This window comes from Coffea arabica, chromosome 7c (genome assembly GCF_036785885.1).
Source record: "Coffea arabica cultivar ET-39 chromosome 7c, Coffea Arabica ET-39 HiFi, whole genome shotgun sequence".
NCBI lineage: Eukaryota > Viridiplantae > Streptophyta > Magnoliopsida > Gentianales > Rubiaceae > Coffea > Coffea arabica.
This window is the reverse complement of record NC_092322.1, coordinates 2880422-2902765: the sequence shown is the minus strand read 5'-3', so window position 1 is coordinate 2902765 and position 22344 is coordinate 2880422. Positions and strand designations below refer to the sequence as shown.

General features: G+C 38.1%; 2 protein-coding genes across 4 annotated transcripts; one reads left to right on the top strand and one right to left on the bottom strand.

Moving 5' to 3' along the window:
• The first annotated feature begins 1790 nt into the window (after positions 1-1790).
• On the top strand, positions 1791-6777 carry LOC113702361 (amino acid transporter AVT6A). 2 transcript variants are annotated; one of them, XM_072057145.1, is made up of 6 exons: positions 1791-2086; positions 3076-3582; positions 3733-3885; positions 4336-4539; positions 4976-5441; positions 6212-6777. In XM_072057145.1, the coding sequence occupies exons 2-6, from the start codon at positions 3153-3155 to the stop codon at positions 6348-6350; spliced, it is 1392 nt and encodes a 463-aa protein (XP_071913246.1). In that variant the 5' UTR covers positions 1791-2086; positions 3076-3152; the 3' UTR covers positions 6351-6777. The 2 variants fall into 2 exon arrangements, with proteins under 2 accessions (XP_071913246.1, XP_071913245.1); XM_072057144.1 differs by lacking the exon at positions 1791-2086 and adding an exon at positions 2342-2563.
• Positions 6778-6977: 200 nt separating this feature from the next.
• On the bottom strand, positions 6978-21374 carry LOC113699086 (uncharacterized). 2 transcript variants are annotated; one of them, XM_072057143.1, is made up of 18 exons: positions 21135-21374; positions 20836-21036; positions 20020-20138; positions 19357-19402; positions 18874-18946; positions 18732-18789; positions 18114-18209; positions 17803-17920; positions 17466-17732; positions 16373-16474; positions 15865-16222; positions 15653-15766; positions 14696-15324; positions 14399-14595; positions 13487-13709; positions 13027-13146; positions 10630-11403; positions 6978-10430 (listed from the first exon to the last, which is right to left on the bottom strand). In XM_072057143.1, the coding sequence occupies exons 2-18, from the start codon at positions 20929-20931 to the stop codon at positions 7362-7364; spliced, it is 6459 nt and encodes a 2152-aa protein (XP_071913244.1). In that variant the 5' UTR covers positions 20932-21036; positions 21135-21374; the 3' UTR covers positions 6978-7361. The 2 variants fall into 2 exon arrangements, with proteins under 2 accessions (XP_071913244.1, XP_027074978.2); XM_027219177.2 differs by having other exon boundaries at positions 20836-21029.
• Between the last annotated feature and the right edge of the window lie 970 nt (positions 21375-22344).

Genomic DNA, 22344 nt, shown 5'->3' with positions numbered 1-22344 from the left:
AACCAGGCAGAGTCAATGGAGGCTTTGATTGAATTCTACTGTGAAAGGACACAATTCCAACCACACATGCTATATATATATATATATACGTACGTCACCAAAATGGGTCCTCTTTTGTTGGTTTCACCGCATCCGTAGACGTGATGGCCCATGAAAGCGGCCTCAGTCTCAGTCGCCATATCAGCCGAAACCTGCATATACTGTAGAGCCTTTTCAGGCCATTCTCCATTTTCCAGCTCATGTTCCCCGCTCCCCGCATAACCCTTTCATCCTTCTGCTTTTATATTATAGTACAGTAGATTAACAGCAACGCGTTTGTAGTTTTACGTTGGCCGGCTAATTTTCTGAGGCGCAGCTAAATTCACCATTAATAAAATCAACCACTAAATTTGCTCTCCTAGATTTCTTCCAAACTACGCGTCAGCAACTACAGATGTCATTATGGTAACCCCAAGTTTATGTTAAACTAATACTACAATGCTATTTTGGCATGTTTCATCTAGTGGGACACCTAGGATTAACGTGATTGTGATTGATAATTAATTATTTGTCATAACTTGAAAGTACCGCCCACGCTTGATTAATTGCCGTTTTCCGTCGGAAATTTACACCATTTTTCATAATTACATTTCCTTATTACCTTTTTTTCTCACATACATCAAATTGCTACAGTATTTTTTCCATGAAAAATACAATCCAAACACAACCTAAATCTTCTCAAGTTCTAACAGCCCTACCCACTCAATTTCTGTCCCTGTTAATAATGTTAATAATGCGCCTCGTGCTTTGGGGGGATGCACATGTTCGTTCTAAGCAAAATGGTATGGAGCAATTATAAAGACTTGTTGGGCTTTGTTTGGATAGAATATTATTTCGAATAATTATTTAAAATAATTACTATAACACTTTTTATAATGTGATGTATGTGAGGTAAAAAGATGATTGAAAATATAAAAAAAAAATGAATTGAAAATTGTGTTTATAATGCAAGCAAAAAATTTTTTAAAAAAAAATTTACTATCCAAACATAGTTAAATCCTAATAGAAAATAAAACAGAGATGTATCTCACCTCAACGTGATATATATTCTAAAGCATAATACGGTTAAAGTAATTTAGCATGGGTGTATCCAAGATTTTAATTTAGTGGGGTGAATTATCAATGATATAATATCAAAAGGAAAAAAATCTATGACAAATACACCATACTAAATGAACAAGCTATGATTAGAAATAAGAAATTCTCAAAAGATAAAGACAGAGCATAAAGAAAAATGTGAAGATTAGACTCTATATATATCCTTCTATTTACAGTTCTTGTTTGTGTTTTTCTACGTGACATGTACGGTGTCGCTTTAATTACTATTTTAAAGATGTAGTAATAAAAGAAAGTAGGAGTTAATTTGTTATAAGAAATTTAGTTAATGCTTTCATAATTGTTGTTATTCAAAAAATGTACTAATTGTATAGTAAAGTAAATACGAATGCTATTAGTTGAGCACGGCCTTAGTGGCGAAATTTCTACTGCGACCAAAGTGCGATGAGCCCATTTTGTACTACTAGTAATTATTAGTACTACATCATGCTGGTGGAATGTGCTTGAATGAGATTACCGTTCTCTCTTTTTCTTTTTCTTTTTTGGGTGTCTTTTTAAGAGTAATTACCGCACAAGGAACTAAGACCACACGCCTGTGCCAGATCAGAATATATCAGGACACTGACAAAAAACCAATCATTGGACCTCAAATCATCAAATAAATAACAGTTGCACATCATGGTTAATTGCATACATCCAAAAATAAAAGGAAGATGAGTTCATAGAACCTTTGAAAAGAATGCTGCTCTGACTGACCTGGAAGGTCTCGTACTTCACCTACCAATCCCTGAAAGATCCATATCCTTCATTTGGGATTTTGTCTTCATCATCAATTACTAACATCCAGGAAGTAAAAGCACAAGGAAGGAGGAGCAGGAGGAGGAGGACTAAAACCAATTGATAACAAGAGAGGACCTATCAAGTTTCAATCACTCGTCCTCTTTCTTCTTCTGTAATTAAATTTGCACAGAGGGAAAAAAAATCCCAAATGGTCATTTCTCAATTCCACAGTATCTTTTTTTTTCCCGATCAATAAATTCTTTTGTACGTTGTACCCACCAATAAAAAAAAGCTACTGTACGTATAGCAATTAATAACAGCTCTCCATTTTTAGAGGTCTCTTTTTCTTCTTCTGAATTTTGGGGTCAGCGTCGTTAACAGTGCACAGATATGTATAGTAAAGGGCGGTTGCGTGAGGCTGTATCTTTCTCTCTCTTTTCCGTCTCCTTTATATATTGGTCACATGGTCATTCAGCCAAAGGGTAGATAGAATTTGTGTTCATATTTGTTCTTCTGGGTCTTTGATATTTTTTTCCAAAGTTTTGATTTTTATTTGCCACGACTCTAGTATAGACCGTTTGAAACAATTTAGCCCCCAATATTTCCATTGATTTTTCAACCCCATAACATTGAGCCCTTAATTTTTTAGTCATAGTTGGTGGATTTAGAACCGAATTGTAAATATCAGGTAAAATTACGATCTTGGTTATTTGGATTAAGTTCAGCGGCCGGGTCTGTGGAATTATCTTTATGAAAGTTTGAGCTTTTTGTTGCATGCACTGATCACCTTCTTGATTTCTGAAAAAGCTGATTTTCTGCAGAATTGGTTACCTTGAATTAGCTTAACATAACTCAAGTGCTTCAGGCTTCCAAGTTGGAAGTCCCCTGATCCTGTGGGATGTTTGTTTCAACTTTACTGATTGAGCTTCCCTTTTAAATTAAAGTTGTTTTTTTGAGGTGAACTGGGATATCTACTGCCTTTGTTGTTTGTCTACTAAGAGTTTGGGTTGTCTATGATTTTACTACGTGCATCTCTTCTGCAACTGCAATCCTCACTAAGGATTTCTTCTTTCAGTATGAAAACTAGTTTGTATTCGTTCTCAGATCTTCAACTCAATCGAAGTGGAATATATCGTTTGCTGCACTTCATTCTAAGACTTCCGAGTTCCAAGCTAACTTTTTTGAGCTTTCCTGACACAGGTGATTTTTGTATAGGAGCTAGCTAGCAGATTGAAACATATTTTGAATCACATACTGAAGAGTCTAAGAATTCAGAGATGACGATTGGAAGCATTAAACCAACTAAAGAAAAGAAGTCAAGAAAGAGCAAAAAATCTGTGGTGAATGAGAAATCTCCTCTGTTGCCCACGAAGCATGAGGAAGATGGTGGCTATGATGAATTCGATGGGGCTTCTTTTAGTGGGGCTGTATTTAATTTGTCAACCACTATTATTGGTGCTGGAATCATGTCCTTGCCGGCTACCATGAAAGTCTTGGGTCTTATTCTTGGGATTGCGGTTATCATATTTATGGCGTTCTTGACAGAAGCTTCAATTGAGTTACTACTAAGGTTTAGTAGGGCCGCTAAATCAGCTTCTTATGGGGGCCTTATGGGGGACACTTTTGGAAAGTATGGTCGCATCTTGCTGCAAATATGTATTTTGGTTAATAATGTTGGCGTGCTCATTGTGTACATGATCATCATTGGTACGTCTGATTTCTGAATTAATAATCTGCTGCATTGAATTGTATTTGAATGTATTAAGATTTCGACTTTCTTTAAGGTTGTCATTTGTATTGTAATGTTATTCGCTGATAAGCTGTTTGCCTAAGCTTCCTACTTTTGTTGTTATATAGGTGATGTGCTTTCTGGTTCAACATCTGCTGGAATTCACCATCCTGGTGTCCTGGAAGGGTGGTTTGGAGCACACTGGTGGAATGGAAGATTTTTTGTTCTTCTGGTAACTACCCTTGCCATATTTGCACCATTGGCAAGTTTGAAGCGTATAGGTAAAGTCCTTCTCACTAATGTGTGGAATTCATATGTCAGATAGCGCAGAGATTCTGTTTGTTATCTGTCTCAAGCATGCCATTTTGTTTTTAAGTTAAATTGTCTCTAAGGTCTTCCGCAATTTATTTTCTCCTTGAACTAAGCTATCTAGAGATCAATTCTGGCTTCTTCTTGTAAAAATTGGATTTGCTCATGAGAAAGCAAAATCAAAGTGTGGCAGATGTTGCAGCCATTTTTTGTGGCATTCACCCTACTATCGCTAAATCAATGACCTAAGGGAATCAAAATGCTGTCTTTTGTTTGAGCTTTGTACTGAATCTTAATTGAAGTTCACATGCATGTCATTGAAGATTTGGAGTAATGAGCTCTCAAATTTTCTCCTAGATTACAGTTTTTTAAAATTGAATCTAAAATGTGGAATCTCTGACAACTTCGTCTTCTGTTTGCAGATTCATTGAAATTTACGTCTGCATTATCTGTTGGACTAGCTGTGGTTTTCCTTGTTATTACTGTGGGAATTACTGTTTTCAAATTGATCAGTGGAACCATTTCGATGCCTAGACTGCTTCCTGATGTTTATGATCTGACATCATTCTTTAAGCTCTTTACCGTGGTTCCTGTTTTTGTTACGGCCTACATCTGCCACTACAATGGTATGAATAACTGATCCTTGGACTTGTTTCTTGCTGTGGTGATGTTAGTTGAATGAGTGGGGAGAAACACTAATAAAAAGGCAGGAAATGAAATTCATGTAGGTCACAAAAGTGATTGTTGCTTATTTTGTTAAAAAGGCAGCCAAATTTATCTAACCTTGGCTGGACAAGTTGTTTAGTTGCTGTTAATTATTCTTTCCTCTGAGCCTTTTATAATTGTGCAATTTTGTTTTTTTGTTTTTTTACCGCTTATTTGTAATTGGAGTCCAGATAGAGGCAAAACGGTGATAAGAAAAGGAAAATAATAAAACTAAACAATTGGATTTAGGTCCAAATTGACATCTGCACTTACTCAGTCCAATATTGCAAGCTTTTTCTCCAGAAAATACATCCTAAATCTATGAAGCTGCATTTCTGATATCTAAAATTATTGCAGTTCACTCGATAGACAACGAACTTGAGGACAACACCCGGATAAAAGCAGTTGTACGAACTTCTCTTACTCTCTGCTCATCTGTATATGCAATGACGAGCCTCTTTGGATTCCTACTATTTGGCCAAGCAACTCTCGATGATGTACTTTCCAACTTTGATTCCAATCTTGGAATCCCTTATGGTTCCCTGCTTAATGATGCTGTTCGCATTAGCTATGCAGCCCACTTAATGCTTGTCTTTCCTATTGTTTTCTATCCTTTACGGTTGAACTTGGATGGCCTCCTGTTTCCATCTGCGAGGCCATTAACTTCAGACAATCTTAGATTTGCACTAATCAGCATGAGTCTCATCGGTCTCACCTTTGTGGGTGCAAATTTCATACCCAGTATTTGGGATGCTTTCCAGTTCACTGGAGCGACTGCTGCTGTTTGCATTGGATTCATATTTCCTGCTGCTGTTACTCTCAGGTTAGTTAGCTAAATGTCATCGAATCAATAGCCACTCATAAAACATTCTGGTATTTTCTGCAAATTTTCTAACTTCCAGGTTATGTTGAATAGTTAAGAGGAAACATCTGAAACTTTTTAATATACTCCCTCAATCCCACTTTGATAGTCTTGTTTCCTTTTTCATCCAGCCCAAATTATAGTCCACTTTCCAATTGAAGAATATAATTAACTTTTTATTTCTCTAAAATACTCTTATTTAATGTATTTTGTTAACTAACCTATCTTATTTAATATAGTTAAATTTGCCAAAAAGCATTGGCATATCAATATTGTTGTCGTAATTAATGTAAAAGTATAATGATTTTACTCATACTCCTAATACTCTTAAGACACTTATGGCAGTAATTGTTGTAATTAATGTAAGAGTGTTTTAGGAAAATAGTAGACTAGATTTACTCTTCCAACAAAGTTAAGTAACTTTTCTTAAATTGTGTGAAAAAGAAACCAAGACCATCAATTTTCACCAAATGTTTTGCTCTGATACCAACAACCTTCTTTTTTTCAAGTGGGGAGGGGGGGGGGGGGGGTTTAGGAATTGAACCTAGAATTCCTGGAGCCTCAACCTCACATGGGAGAAGGTTTTGTATTTAAAAATGAGAGTATGAGAGCCATAGTTCCACTGAGAAGATTATCCATCATCCTCAAGTTTCGTTACAGGTACGTGATTAGCTTTGGCTCAAAATTTCATCTTGTACATATATTCATTACTCGCTTTTCTTGTTTTCCAGGGATAGACATGGAATAGCCACAAAGAAAGACAAGATCTTGTGTATATTCATGATTGTGGTTGCTGTATTCTCTAACCTGGTGGCCATATATAGCGATGCTTACTCATTGTTCAAGAAAAATGCATCACCCAGGGGGTGATATCTCCCTTTACTGCGTGCTGAAATGAATGTGGCAGTCCTGGCTACATGCACATCTTGAAGGTTCCCAAAATGTGGGAAGAGTTCGGGTCTTGTAGGATATCTGCCCCATAAAACTTTTAATAGAAGCGCTCTGCTCAATTTATTGTTGAGGTAATTCGTTTGATATGTATACAAATGTATGTGGAACCTGGCTTTGTAATTTGCTTCGATGGGCATTGTTGTTTTCAACTGTCCAAATTGGATTTCCGTTTGCTGGAAGAAGTCGCAGAAACACAGGATCAAGCTTGTTCATATTTCTTGTATCTATTGGTTTGCCAGTGTATTAAATATTCCTTGTAAGAATCTTGTGTGATGATTCTGGTTATGGCCCTTCACTGTACCTTTTTCATGGAATGTCGTGATTATCAAATACTAGTTAAATACAACCGTTTGTTGTGCTTCCTCCGACGAGAAAATCCAGTTTATATGATGAAGAGAAAATTCGAGTTCACCCGTACAAAGAAAGAATTTGGATTTGCTGCAAGTAGGCTACAGGCTATTTCCAGGGCATGTTACAAGCATTTTTCTGATCTCTGAAGCCTGCATCACAAGCCATCAATGAGACTCTCTCTTTTGATTCCAGGAGTTGATTCGAAGAAGAAGGCAAAGATTTGATACAATTCAACCTTTCAAAGTCGGATGACTATACATTTGAAAAATACAAAAGACAACCGTCCAAGACGACAATGAGTATTCAATCAACCTAACTCGCGAGATATTTAATCATACTCGCCCCACATCTCACAAGAACTGAATTTTTTGGGTAATCAATAATATTAGCACGCCTAACTTCATGTGAAATAAGAGTACTACAAACTATTGGTCGGTGTATCCTAAATATTCGAACAAAATACTACCACAATAATCAACTAATATCAGAGGCCATCTATGTACAGAAACGGCTATCTCAATTTTCAGCATTCCATCTTCCTAAAACAGAGATGCAAGGGATAATATACATGCTATGATCTTACAGATTCCCGGTGCTGGTCACAAAAGGGACCAGCCTTCTATAATCTCTCCTCCTCCCAAGTGCACAACCATCAAGCACCCGACCAAGCATTAAACGGGTGTTCTGCAATGCCAGCTCCCTAGGTGGCAAACCAGATTCAGTTGCATTTTGCATGGGGGGTGTGGAACCAGCCCCAAGCCCTAATCCCATTGCCAATTGTAATGGCCCACTTCGAGCCTTAAATGAGGTCTGCGGTGCCAGAATCTTTTCATCTGCCACACCAAGTCCATTTTCAAATGATATTGGATCGTGAGGATGAGAACCTGGCAAAGAGCTACAACTTTGCAAGAGGGCTTCCAATACACTAAGTGCCTCCCAGCACAAAGTACTCTCGACCAGTTGAGACACAATTGCATACATATGGGGACTCTGAGCTGCATCCATTGGAGTATGCTGAAGCAAGGCCTTCAGCATAAGAAGTATGACACGCTGGTATTCAACGGGCCCTTTTTCCAGGAGTCTTAGAAGGTGCCCAAAAGCTAAAGCTGAATGTTTTGGGAACCACTCATTGCACAGGAGGGGTGAAACACAACCAAGAAGGTTGTCTATGCTCTTGATCTCACCACGCGAGTAAAACATAAAAACAGTGGCTAGCTCGTCCAATGATTTAGCTCTGCACCAGATAGCAATATTGGTCGCAACAGAACAAGCCTTTTGGTACTGCTGTTGGAGTGGAGAAGCAATCCCAACAACTGCATCCTGACTGAGCTGTAGGCAAAGCCAGGGAAGTAAGCCAGTGATGTGCATCAAAAGCCGTGTTTCCGCATCCCCGAATATTGAATCACAGGAGTGCACAGTGATCCGTGACAAAACCTCTATAGAAACACCATGACTAACAGTTGACATAAGCCCTTTAAGAACAAGAGGCTGGACTCCTTCAAATGCTGGTACCTTGCCATTAGAGAAGGGTTCTTGGGCACTCTTTGATTCCAAACGCTGAAAGTCAGTACCATATGATGCACTTGTATCCAGCTCATCTCGAGGCATGCTAGACAGAAGCACATTTTCAGTCGTTCTATCGCGGAAGGATAAACGATCAATCACTCTTGAGAAGAGCTCAAGCACTTGGCAATAAACATGGACAAAATCTGTGTGCATCATAGCTACACAACCCCAGAAAAGCTGGGGGTAGAGAATTACCTTTTCCGGCTCCATATTCTCAACCATCACCTGCAATGTCAACAGGATTTCCATAATGAATCCTAATACTGCTGGTGCTGGATTTGCCAAGCATCTATGGAGGCAGCGAAGCAAAGAGACACATGCATCATTAGTGACACGAGGACGTAGTGCACGATAAATCTGGTGTGAGCGACAGGCAAGATGTCTCGATGTGCACTCCATAGCCCATTTAAGAGCCTCTGCTCCCCAAGTTTCCCGAAGATCTCCTTGAAAGAAGATAGCATCCACCATGCTCTGCACAAGGGCAGACAAGAGTGCTGCACTAGGGAGCTCAGTCCTTACAACTGTGGGGTCCTCATTCTCCCACATCATACTACCACGTTTTGACTGTACATATTTAATCAAGCTCACAACCTGCTGCTTGTTTTCTCCGTCATTATTTTCTACCTCGTACAACTCCAAGTGGCGGCCTGCAAGCGAATAGAGCAGATTAACAAGCAAGTGCTGGCAATGCTCCAACACAATATCCTCTGAACTATCCATCGAGACAAATGTGACATGAAAGAGCAAAGGCAAGTGCTCTCTGAAATCCTCATCATTCTCATAAGCGATTTCAGCAAGCAAAATCAGTGCAATGTCAGCATGAGTCAATGAATGTTGCTGATGTCCTTGCAAGGCAGATTGAAGTTCCTTTGCATTTACACCATGCATCGCAGTGCTGGAGTGCAAACCATCTTCCCCAGAGTTTGGCGTGTCAATGAGGTAGTCTCCACTGTCTCGAGAGACATGGCGACTCCGCAAGCTCCCTGTTGAACTGCGGACTCCCATCAATGGCCCTGACATGTTCACAAGTGAAGGAAGAAGTTGGCCAGACCGACCAGCAGAAACAGGAACAATATTCAACTCAGGCGGCATAGAACTTAGTGGGCCAGAGGCACTTCGGCCTCCAACAGCCGCTGTTCTCCAGCTCAAGCTTCCGCTCGTGTTCCTTAGTGGACCATCAAGGGATCCCCGAACCAACAAAGGTGACATGTGAGGCTGGCTGTCTACAACAGAAGCAATCTGAGTAGCAGCAGGCCCCTGAGAGAATTCCAACACAAAATTCCCATTGGCGTCAGCCTTACTAGCACTAGGTCTCATGGATTCTACGCTGTCCTCGAGCATCCGCTGAGACAATTGGTAAACCAAGTGATCAATTGTTCTCTGTGGGCATATTCGAGCTAAATATAAGCTAACTCTTTTTGCAACTGAAAAGTACGTAGCAAATGCCCCACTAATTTCTGGTGAGGCGTTTGAATCACAATCTTCAATCCCCTTTGTAATCAAGAAATCTAAAACTGGACTAATATTCCGAGGCTTGCTTGCTATTGTGCTCCAAAGCTTTTCAATTTCATCAGGGAACTGATCACCATGTCGCCATGTCACATAGTAAAGACTTTTCAACAGTCTTTCACTCCAACCCGAATCCTTGAGTTTCCAAAAATTGAGATTTTCAATCCACGGAGCCATGCAGGTAAGTACTTGATGCTGTGCAATTATATCAACTGCATCAAGTTGCCTCTGCATTATTTCTTCACAAAGTAGCTGACTCAGTTCAGGATGATCTTTTGCAAGTTTACATGAGAGTTTGTACTGGAATTGTTGATACGAGTCCGGGAGGTTGCCAACAACAGCAGCTCTATAGCTTCCTGAGCCTTCAGTGCCGTCCTCAGCCCACTCACGTACAGAAAGTGTCTCAAGCATTTGAAGGGCATCATCACGGATTTGTCGAGATGGATCAACCACCTTATAGAGGATCAGGCTTAAAAGCCTCTGTATTTCACATTTAGGTATCTCTTGACGCATGTAGACCTCAGCCAGCACACTGAAGTAGCCATCAGCTACGGCAGCGTCAGAATAATAGCACTGCAAAAGACATATGAAGTGAACTTGTTTGAGTTCAATATTTAGGGCACCATCCATGACAACAAACACTCTGACAAACTGTGATAGACAAATTTAACTCTTTGCTTAAAGCCAGCTATTTACAGAGTAGCAAATGATAATTCAACCATGAAGCAGTTATTTGAAACAGTAGCAGACAGCAGGATGACATGATACTTACCTGATCAATGCAAGCAGGAAAGAGGTCCATGTTTGTAAGAAGAAGATTCTTCAGAGCCAGCTTTGCAAGGGAAACTCGAAGGTGGCCACCTCTATGCTTATCACGACCAGTTGCGCCTCGGCCACCCTCTCCTGTGTATTTTGAGTAAGATGGTGTTCTTGGATCTGCTGGTGAATAACCAAATGGGGCCCTTGGTGCTGGCTCAATGAACAAGCTGTTAATCCAAGATATAACCCGTCCACTCATCTTTCTTGCATTATCATCAAAACAAGGCCCGTACAAGAGTGAAGCCATGGCATTCATCGAGGCCCACTGGATTGCCTCAACCTGCTCACCTAATTCCTTATCAAACGAAAGTTTATCTATGGAATCTTTTGAACGGCTATGCTGAGAAGACTTGTATCGTTCAACTTCACGACGGTAATCATTTACTCCTTCTTGACTCCATGTGCTACCTGTCTCGTCACTCCAGGACATCAGCAGATCAAACAGCCGCTTTCTAGTTCTAATATCAAATTTCTCTGATTTTGACTCAACAAATTCAGGAGCCAGCGATCTTAGAACAGAAGCAAGTGCAAAACGCAGGGGCTGCATATCTTGAAAACTTTCAGAAGGAGCTGTTAATATATGTTTGGTAGTTTCTTCAATGAACTTCAAGTAATGAAGGCGAAAAACTGGTTTCCGGCTTAGCATGCCAGGCCAGATATTCTCAGAAAGTGAACGGTAAATATTGGCAATGTGGATGCGAAGTTCCTCACGACGAGACTTTTGACTCTGTAACAACAGAGGAGAAAAAATAAGTATGAACACATCCGATGGGAATTCTGTACTTGTATATTAATGTAGAAAAATAAACAGGAATACTACATCTATAGATCCACCGACAAGATAACTAGTAATTAGAACAGAAAATTAGGTGACATTTGCAGTTAAGCCATTGATTTGTTCCTGACTGGATCAAATATTTGCACTTCTCACAGTTACTATTTTGTGCTAACTAGATAGCTTGGCTTTTGGTGCTTTCCTTTCTAACAATAGAGTTAAGTCGACTTGAGAAAACTAATACTGTTGGGGTAAGGAAATACAATCATGGGGCGAAAACCATTTAATAAACCACCACTATTTAACACTCACTTATCAGGGTAGAGTTTTAGTTATTTATTTATTTGGCAAAGAAAAAGCTAAATCAAAGACGGATACTAAGATAAGGAGCAATAACCAAATGAACTGCCTTTTATTTGCTTGCCACTCCTTGCCTGCAGACTGAGCACTTATAATTCTGAATTAGTTCATTTACAAGTGCCAAGATATTAAGGTAAATGACATGCCCTCCCAAGTCCATTTTCTATGCACGCAACTCTTCTTTGGCCCTGCCCACCATTTACATGTCACATTAAACTTCAAACAGCTAAACCATCTTGAATAGAGTTGCATCAGCATCCTGACAATTTAATAGCATTCTGTACAATATCAAGATCAGCTTCCGTCAGTTGCTTTTTCAATCTACTTAAGTTGCTATAGCCAAACAGAATACAACTTAAATTGCTTCAGTATTTCTAGGCTTTAAGGTCAAACAACAAACAGGGCAAAGAAAACCATGCTCACCAAAAAGGAAAGGGAGAAAAGAGGAGATATGAATGAAAAACATCAAACAATGACAAACCATCAGATCAAATTACGTTCACAAAAAAGTTCCTGAAAGAAGCTAGGTACAGACAAAGATGGCACCTTTCCCTATATCAGGGGCACTTCTGACTAAAGCTTCTGTATTCAGAAGAATTTCCAAAATCCTGTGAATCTCCATTGGCTTATTTATTTAAAAATTAGAATCAATCTTTCTTAAGCTTTCCATACCCTTAATTTTTTATTAAAGACTTAGCACCATCTTACTTCTTCAACATGCTTTGTTACTGCAAAAGTTCGAGTAATATGAGCATTTTACCAACGTGTAAAATGGGTTACAAGGGATCATTCTTGTCATTAAATTCCTTTTGACAAGGAAAGTCAATAACCTGATTGAAAAGTTAAACCAGTGGCAAAAAAGAGAACAACAAACTGTAACTTTGCACAGGTCTTTGGGTAGCTATCCACAAGCATCAGCCAACTGCTTCATAGTTGTGAACCCAGTCACACTAACATCAAAGAAATTTACGTGACACATGGACCAACACTGAAGGAATGCCAAATGCAAGTTAACCATAGAGTGTCTGAGAGCATTGATCTGTGGTTTTATGCATAACTCCCTCCCTCCTCCTCCCCCCCCCCCCCCACAACAAAAAAAAACCCCAAAACAAACAAACCCGTGGACAAAACAAACTTGCTGGTGCAGTGAAGTTGCAAAAAATTAGGAAGGAAAGAGGAAAAGAAGACATTGTACCCTAAGTGCCATCTTAGTACCTTCCACTTTGGTTTTCCTTCAGTTTCAAGAGAAACTTCATCGATGAAAGATGCAAGTTCACTAAACATGACTTCACATATTTCCAGATGTGAGTGGCCAAGAGCCATGGTAGCTGCATGCTGCAACAAAAGAGACAATGAACCGATCGACATATTAGCAAAGCATAAACAACCAAAGAAATTTCTTTTTAAAACTTCTGCAGGTTGGAAGAAGCTTCGAAGTCTACTTCTTATCCAAATTCATGATCTGAACCATTCTATAGAATCTATATTTTTGTTGGTAATTTTTTTGTAGGCACCATAAGAATGCCAGTGACTCACAAATGATTAAACAATTGAGTCTCAGACCTTGTGTACTTGTGGGTCCATTTATACAGTAATTTGCAGGTGCTTTTGTTGTAGACTCCAGATTAGACAAAATCCTACGAAATCTGAAAGAATACAAGTAGGTACTACTCACTACATGTGCTTCTGAACCAGACTTCAAGGAAGGAAAAATGAGGTGAAATAATTCTTTTGTTGCTGCTGAACCGCCACCTTCCCTGCTATCCGGTGGACATGAGCACGCAAACATTGCATACATTAGCCACTGATCTAGTTTGTTATCTGTATCCTGAGATGGATGGTATTTTCCACCCAATTCAGCAGGCGTAATGTAAGCAAGGCGCTGAATGACTTCTAACCTACAGATAAACATTAAATCAATATCAAATATGCAAATTTGTTTTTCAAAGTCACTTGTATATGAAAGCAAAATACAAAACCAGTAATCCAAATCTTTACAAATTCCATCATCAACGAGACCAAAATACACATTTATCTCAAGAATTCTAGATGTCAAGAAAAGGCAACCCTTGGTCCACCAGCATGGTTGCTTCATTGCAAAACCAGCAGGTACAGTAATAATGATGGGGCTGAAAATGATCTGAGCAAAGTGGAAAATCAAATTATCCAAACATGGCTTGATTTTCTGACAAGTTCTCTGTCCATGCCAGACATGATTGGTATGTGAATTTGTAACAGAAAAGCTAATCTCAAACTTACTGAACGATTTTTTAAAAGCTAAAACTGGAGTCAGGCATCACGCATCTAGAATCATCCGCCATCCATATAAGAAGAGGTTAAGGCAAATCAGGATGTCCAGTTACAAAGACTATAATCCAATAGCACAGAAACCTTGAAGAAGAGAGAAATGTGCATATAGGGTTAAAAGGTCCAACAATATAACGAATATGCAAATCAATAAGGTCCTTGAGAAAATATCGCTTCAGGGACAAATTAACCTAAACGAAACCAATGGGCCATAAACGATAAATATGGATTGCATACATTTCCAGAATAAAGATGGTGAACAATATAGCAGTATACTTACTTAGCTTCCTGAACAGAACTTGGACAAAGCTCAGCAGCATACTTCACAAGCTCGCTCAGGCAATGAGCCCATCTGTTCTTGTCAGGGCTCTCAAATAGTATGGACTGGAGAGTGACATCAGGAGGTACAGCATCAGATTCTCGTCTCAAATCAAAAGGCCGTCCAGAATCCCAGTAACAGCTCTGCACAATATCATCCTACAAAAGACATGTTGTGTGATTCTTTAATGTAATAAATTAAAAGAAATAAAGCATACAAGAATACTTAAATGTCATCTAAGTAAGAAAAGGCATTCACCCCATTTTCTTCTAAAACATCAATTAAAAATATTGGCTCAGCATCCTTTCTCAACAAATGATCTGATCGCTCAACTACTGAAAGCTCTCGTATATCATTTCGTAAAGCTCTAACACAACGAAGCAACTCCAATGCCGTGTGCCTGATCTGGCTATCAACAGAACTTAAGAATATAAGACCAACTGCATCTATCTCTGAAGCACGAAATTCAATTGCATCTTGAGGTTGATGGAAAGAAGACTTTTTGAGTCCTTCATTTCTCTGGAGACGTTTGACATCCATGGTATCAGATTCAAACTTATCATCAGCCAGACAAGCTCTCCAGAACCGCATGAGTTCCAGAAGGCGCCCTAGTGATGTTTGAATAAGAAGAGGGAACTCATCCGGGAGACGCAAAATAAAATTTGCCATCCCTCTCATTACTGCAAAACGGCGATGGGGAAGATACCTCACAATGCGATTGAGTACTTGTACAGCTTCTTCTCGAACTCCAGGATCAATACTGATGCCATGTTGAGGAATTATTTCAGTAATTTTATCACTTCGGCCTACTTCTTCAATCAGATATGGTATGCACTTAAGAACTGATCGGAATAGATATCCCTGAGATTTCTCCTTAGTCACAGAATCTGTGGAGGTAGACCATCAATATCTTAAAGGCCAATTTGTCAACACAGTGAAGAAATTAACAAAGAAGAAGAAGCAGAAGAAGAAATTCTAGAAGTTTGAAGACTGATAACTATATTCCTAAAGAGTTATTCTATGAGAAGATGCATGCAATACAAGCAACATTAAGGGAATAGCTTAAGTAGTAAAAAAAGAAGACTCAACAAATGAATAACTATATAAAAGATAAAATACAAGGAGAAAGGAAATACGATCTGGTCTATAAGATAGAAGAACATAGACAGACCAAAGTAAACAAAATAATACTAAATTTTGGTAGGTAAGCAATACCGATTGCAGTCCTTGAACAAGTTAAAAGGGCTTGACTATATGCTCTATGGCAGGATCTCAGAATAGATTCAATTGCAGCCTTCACTTTTGGAACATAATGCCCAACGCCCTGAACTGTCAAAGTGAAACAATTTCATAATTAATCTACACGTTTCAACAACAATAAAAAGATAATAGATACAGAGTACTTGATATGTAACTCATCATTTTACCATGAAGAATTTCCAAACCAACATGCTGGCTTGTAGGGGACATGACAATGGCAAGCAAAGCACGAAGTCCAATAACCTTTGCTTCACTTAAATTATCTTGCTTCAGTAATTCCAATATCATATGGTTCATAGCAAAATCAAGGTTATGCTCCGCAATGGTGACACAAAATTCTACGAGTTTATCATGTTGGATATCCTGTGTAAGCATTCCTTTCCTGATACTAGTCAAAAGCTGTGAAGTTACACTGTCCAGATAGTCCCACACACGATTTGGAGGTTGAGAATCTCCATGAACACTCAAGTAAAACCTCAAAACTCGATGCAGACAATCTAGGGCCATGAAGCGATGGTTCTTATCCTGCATAAAATATCCAATTATATTTTTGTGAACCACCAAAAGCATGCCAAAACCAATATCTCTTCAGGCCTTGACAGGGCAATGATCAACTGATGGAAGAAAAGAAAGGGAAAAACAGCCCTGGTCAAGATTAGATGAACCATAGCTCACCTTAAGATGTTTGTATAGTTGTTCCATGTGGGTACCAAAGTTGTTGAGGAAAACATTAGGATCGCCGAGACAAAGAAGAAGTGTCACCAAAGGGTAACCAACCTGAACATAGAAATACTTTCTAGGTTCAGAAAAGGAAATGAACCAAAGAAAAGCATTTGTAGAACTAGGACTAAAAGAAAATTGAGTGTCAATTTGTTATTTCTTAAGGAACAGCCAACCAAAAAGTCCTTCATACTATCAACAATAATAACCAATCAAATTTGCTTAGAAGGACATACTACAACCAAGAATCAGCATTATGTGCTACCAAATTAGTTATTGAATTTCTCTTTGGTACGAGTTATCAAAGGCAAAATTACAACCAAAATCCTTCAAACTAATAAGATTCCATGATACCAAAAATTCTACCTAATAGGAGAACTATCAGAAAAAAAAAAGGGATGGTTTAGTTAGTCGACATTATGGACAACCAAATTTCCCTGTCTTCTATCTTTTTCTTGACAAGCACATACACCAACAGGTTTTCTTGGAGAAACACCTCTACCAGAGACATAAAGCATTAAAGAAGAAAAATTGTCCATCTACAACAATATAAATTATAAGAGATGCATTCAAAAGAGCTTAAAGCCAAAGAAACCACTTAGTCAACAGCTTATATTAGTGAACAGGAATAATGCATGGCACTAAAGTAATCAGGCATAAGATCTCCAATAAAGTGCAGCATGTTTGTTGGTTTTCCTGACATTCAGCAAAAAACTGAAGAGTAGCACAAACAAGAAAAAGAATTCAGTTACATACAATTAATCTTATCTGTATAACCTTGTCCCATCACTAAAATACTTCAGTAACATCGAGTTTAATATCGTAATTCAGGTTTTTCCAGCAGGCCTTAAAAACTTCATAAAGTCCTCCCTCCCTCCCTCTCTTTCTTCTTTCCCCACACTCTCCCCTCTCCCCTTTCCCTTCATCCGCACATGTCAAAGCTTTTTAGAAGATATTTCACTTCAAATTACAAAATGAACATAGATCCCAGAAACTAAACAATATAAAAGAAATAGAAGGCAAAAATATATGCTTTTCATGTACTTACAGCTATATGCTTGCTCTGTTTATCCATCCAATACATGAGGTGCTGCCTAATGCGTGCAACAGCTTCATACCAAAGAGTAAGAGCAGGTTCCACACCTGAAGGAGGCCATTGACCTTTTCCACCATCTGCAAGTGGTGCTAATATGTTTGAAAGCATATTGCACAAGGCATGGTGAAGTTCACTTTTTCGTTTATGGGGTGCACGATTAAGAGGATTAGCCTTTGCAACAAAGGAAGCTGATGCATTCAATCCACCCTCCGTTTTAACCTGACATACATCTTATCGTTACAGAAATTATTTCATTCAAAACTGACCAATAACACAAATCCAAACTTACCCCAAGCTTAAGGTAGCGCATCCCATTGATAATACAAAGTGTTTCACTTCGAGCAACACTGGTATCTATCCGACGAGTATTCAGTTCCATGAAAAAGCGCTCAGTCACAGAACTAAATCTGTTAAGGCAAAGAGAAACTGTTAAAAATTTTTGGGGAAATATCATGACCACATTTTAAAGATATTGGGGGAAACCAGTTATTAAGACCTGCCCAAGTTAAATTTAGAGTATCATTCAAACTAACTTGAACTATACTAACAACAAATGGATCCAGCTCTATTTACAGTCAGTTTAATTGATATTCTGTTTACCTGATCCGAGACAAAGCACCAAGGAGCTGCGCAACGAGATCCAAAAGAAGGCCCCTCAGATCCACCAAAGAAGGATACTCAACCTGGCTAACAACCCTGCAATAACCAATAACTATATATCATGCAATGACTGTGCGCGTCATAAGCCAACAAGTGAAGAGCATTTATTCCCAAATGCTGGTCCAAAAAAATACTGAATCATGATAGTATGGCAAAGATAGCAATTCCAAAAACTTCATCATTAATCACACATACAACAGCACTAATCTCATCCTTATTAAATATTATTCAACACCACTTAGTTCAGTAATTGGTTCAGCTTGAAATATGAAATTCAACAAGCGAGCAATATAAGCTCCTACTGGTTAACAAAGTTGAAACATTCTGAAGGCATTCCACTCTAAACTACAATATTTGACTTTCTAACTGGTCTCGGGAAATAAATCAAACAAGCTAAGAACCTTTCACCCAATCCAAACTGACACAGGCAGACCTTCTAAGACACTAGAGACTTAAGAAACTAATTAACAAAATAAAACTGAAAATTTACTCTACCAGGAACAAGAATCTGACCATGGAGTTCTACTATATAGAAAATTCAGCTTCATTAGCTTTTACCTGTCTGCGTTGATTAGCCAGTCGAAAACAAAATTTTCAAGTCCAATCCAGAGCTTCTCTGCAGCAAGATAAGTTAGCATAACAGAAGAAAAGAACAGCCCCCCCCCCCTTCTTAAAAAAAACAACAGGAACATGGGAAAACCTGTAAGTCCCTCTTGTGGGCAACACTCCACAAAGCGGATGCATGCTGAGCAAAAGATGCACTCCACAGCTAGCTGAAACACAAATTACACAGTCAAGCACGGTATCTGTACTGTAAAAATAAACATTTCTTTACTTTTGGTCTATGTGCCACCTAATATTCCAAAGTCATCATTCAAATATATCCTGTGAATTGGGCTTGCAAATTTTAGGAAAGCAAGAACAAGCAAAAGTAGCAAAAAGCAATATTCAACCAATTCAAAATCTAAAGTTTAAAGAAAACTGTCCCTTTATGTACATGTGAATCTTTTGTGAATGGGCTTAATATCATTGTTGCCATTAGAAGAATTATGCAGTTGCGTTACAATGTATGCTTGTGACCACATGCAGGAAATTATAGGGCAAACAGCAATTATTGCATGTAACAGACACATGCATTCTTTTGCCTGCATCTCTGTTATCAACTCATTGGACATGGACAAACCTTTCTCTGAAATGTTGATGCATCATTTGCTCCTTTGGGAGATTCACTGCTAGCAATAGAAAATTGTAGAAGATCAGAAATGCAATTTTTGAAATTATCTTCACTAACAAACAGAAATAAAGAGCATCAGCCTATCTTAAATTTAAACGAGTCCAGCAGCAGCTAATAATTCGTAGGGAACTTGTGTTGGAGAAGGAAACAAAAAACACCAGTACTTACACCTTAACTCCAAAGAGCTCACTCTTCAAAGTTCAATATATTCATTCAGAAAAAAGAATGCAAACCTGTTATACTAACACAAACATCTCCATTTGACTAAAGAATCTTCCAGTTAAGGTGCAGGAGTTAAGCATGTATTCCATTTTATTTGACAACGCTTTTCTTTGAATTTTCTTTATTACTCATCAGGAAGTTAATTCTACTAATGGAAAATAATTGTGGATTATCTGTCTTCTAATTTAAAATTTTTGGCCTTCAAGAGAAAATAAACAAATATACTATGTCCCGTTCAAATATCGAAAGGTATATAGTCATACTAAGAAAAATTGTTCATCAACTTTTAATGGATAAGGCATTCATAATAGGAGCATCTCATGATTTATAAACAAAAAGCGAGTAGCAATCTATATCCCATAAAACCTAGAATTAAAAGCTATAAATAACCTTTCTCTCCACCGCAAAAGGGCTTCCAAAAGAGGCACAGGTGTATGTCGTGCAACCATAGCCAAAGAATCCAATACTTGCTCATAAGCTGGGTCTGATGGCCGGAGGTATTGTCCATCCTGTAACTCCCAAGGCAAATGAAAGAATAAAACTCAGAAATGTAACCAAAAAATACAATTAGCTTTTTCACGCCCCACATATCGAAAAGAAAACTCCTACATTCAGAAACATGTATAGAGTACTACTAAGTTTACAAGCTCCACAATCACTAATCTAACTAATATGAGAGTAACAGAGATGAACAAAGCTAAGCAAAAGTGGCAGACTGAATGTAGACAAATAATTGGAAAATACCTCTCCTGACCTTTCTTCCAGGCATCATTCTTCACTTAAGCTCTCAAGCAAACAACCACTTCATAGATATCCCTAGTCATAGACTTGTTTTGCTTTATCTGCTTTCTTTCTTATTTGAATAGTTGCTCTCCTATAAATTGCTACTTTCCAAAGCCCTTGCTCAAACAACCTAACCTTTACTTCATATCACTTGCATAGCAATGATTATCCAATACTCACTTCTAAAATGATATTAACCACTTATTTCAAACATATATACATATACAATAATAACAATAACAACAAAGACTTATGATTTCAAATTCCAAATCCGGAATTATTTCAAATACAATCTCTAGAATGGCATGCCCAAAAAATATTTGAAGGACAGGAACAAAAGTCGACTTTATAAACCAGCCGTAACAGTTTAACTCAAATGAAATTCTCCAATTCCGGATTTATGTGAAATGCAAAAAATCTTACTTGAGCTTGAGCAGTTTCGATGCGACGCCGGGCAAGCGGAAGAAACCGCTGCAGCAACGCATCAACAATCAGCTTCGCAGCACTCCCAGCCTTCATTTTACTCAGCTTAACAAAACGGCCCTCTCAATTGCTTTCAACTTTAATCTTCCAACCCAACGTGTTCATCTTATACGTGATTCCAGTTTACTATCGCACTACAAACTCAAAAACAATTAAAAATAATAACCATATAAACCTCTAACGAATTTAGATCATAGGCTAAATTAGAAATAATACAAAATTAGGGTTTTAGAACTAACCTGGACACTACATGTGGAAAGGTCATAATGCTTCTGAAATTAAAATTTTATCGTAATTTTGATGAATCTTCTTCCTCTTCCATCTGGGTTTCATAGTTGGGAAAGTATCTCGTGGCACTATCGTTCCTCTCTGGCCATTTGCTGTACGGATTGCTCGACCAAGCCAACCGGGTCAAATTTAAAAATAAAAATAAAAATAAAAAACCAATTTCTTTTTGGAATACTGAACCGGTTTAGGTTCTCTCAGTTAGACTAATTCCGGAAAAATCGCCATTTTAGTCCTTAAACTATTTCACTTATGTCAATTTCATCCCTCAATGTCTTTTTAGCTTAATTTAGTCCTTTAACTTAAATTTCTTGTCCAATTAAATCCTTTCACAGATGCACCACCAATTAAAATCTTTCAGGCACAAAATCACCACCCAATTAAGGGCAATCTAGGAATTACAAAGTTAGGGCCAAAGTTAGAACCCAACAAAACTATTTCCATTAAACGATTTCCACAAAATTGGGAAAGAAAATAGAGATCATCAAAAGAGAATCTGAATTATCCTTCTACGTCAAAGCATTTTGCCCCAACCCAAATCATACCTAGTCTCTTAACAAAATTTTCACTATTACTACCATCTACTAATAATTATCAATCACAACCTTTCCTTAAGCATCACCATCTTCTCTCGTTCTATATTTCATTTTTTGGATTCCATCGCCTTCTCATTCTTTTCTTTTTTATTTGGGTTCTTTTTCTCACAAAGATGTCAAAAAATTCAGAAAGTTTCAAGGCACAGAACTTATGGAATTAAATTGTCAATGCTTTCCAAACCTATCGAGTCTCAAATAGAGAGAAGCTAAGGCTTTTCCCTCTTCTCTCCAGGGCCATCACCAGTATCATCATAAAAAGCTCTAAGAAATTCGTTCAAGTCCTCTATCTACCTTCCATGAAATAGAGGTTGAAAAAGTTTAAATGCCTCCATAGCAAGTCTAGGGGTTGCATACCTAGCAAACCATGGTGGTTCATGAAACTATAATTCTCTTAAATATTTCATCAAACACTTTTCGGGCCTCTTCAACAAAATGCAATCTAGAATACATATTGAGCAAAGAACTATCACAATGTAGAGTACATATTGAGCAAAAAAACTGCTCACAAAAATATCCTACAAATGAGTTGCTTTTACGACAATCACACAGGCTTTTTTCCCAATTAATG

Bases quoted from the DNA above. Each gene is read 5' to 3' on its own strand.
- LOC113699086 (XM_072057143.1), bottom strand. From the start codon at position 20,931: ATGAAGGCTGGGAGTGCTGCGAAGCTGATTGTTGATGCGTTGCTGCAG. The intron at 17,921-18,113 runs GTAAACAGAATA...TTGCCTTAACAG, and splicing joins GGTGCTTTGTCTCGGATCAG to ATTTAGTTCTGTGACTGAGC. The intron at 10,431-10,629 runs GTAAGTATCATG...TGTCTTTTGCAG, and splicing joins TTCCTGCTTGCATTGATCAG to TGCTATTATTCTGACGCTGC.
- LOC113702361 (XM_072057145.1), top strand. From the start codon at position 3,153: ATGACGATTGGAAGCATTAAACCAACTAAAGAAAAGAAGTCAAGAAAG. The intron at 3,583-3,732 runs GTACGTCTGATT...GTTGTTATATAG, and splicing joins TGTGTACATGATCATCATTG to GTGATGTGCTTTCTGGTTCA. The intron at 3,886-4,335 runs GTAAAGTCCTTC...TTCTGTTTGCAG, and splicing joins GGCAAGTTTGAAGCGTATAG to ATTCATTGAAATTTACGTCT.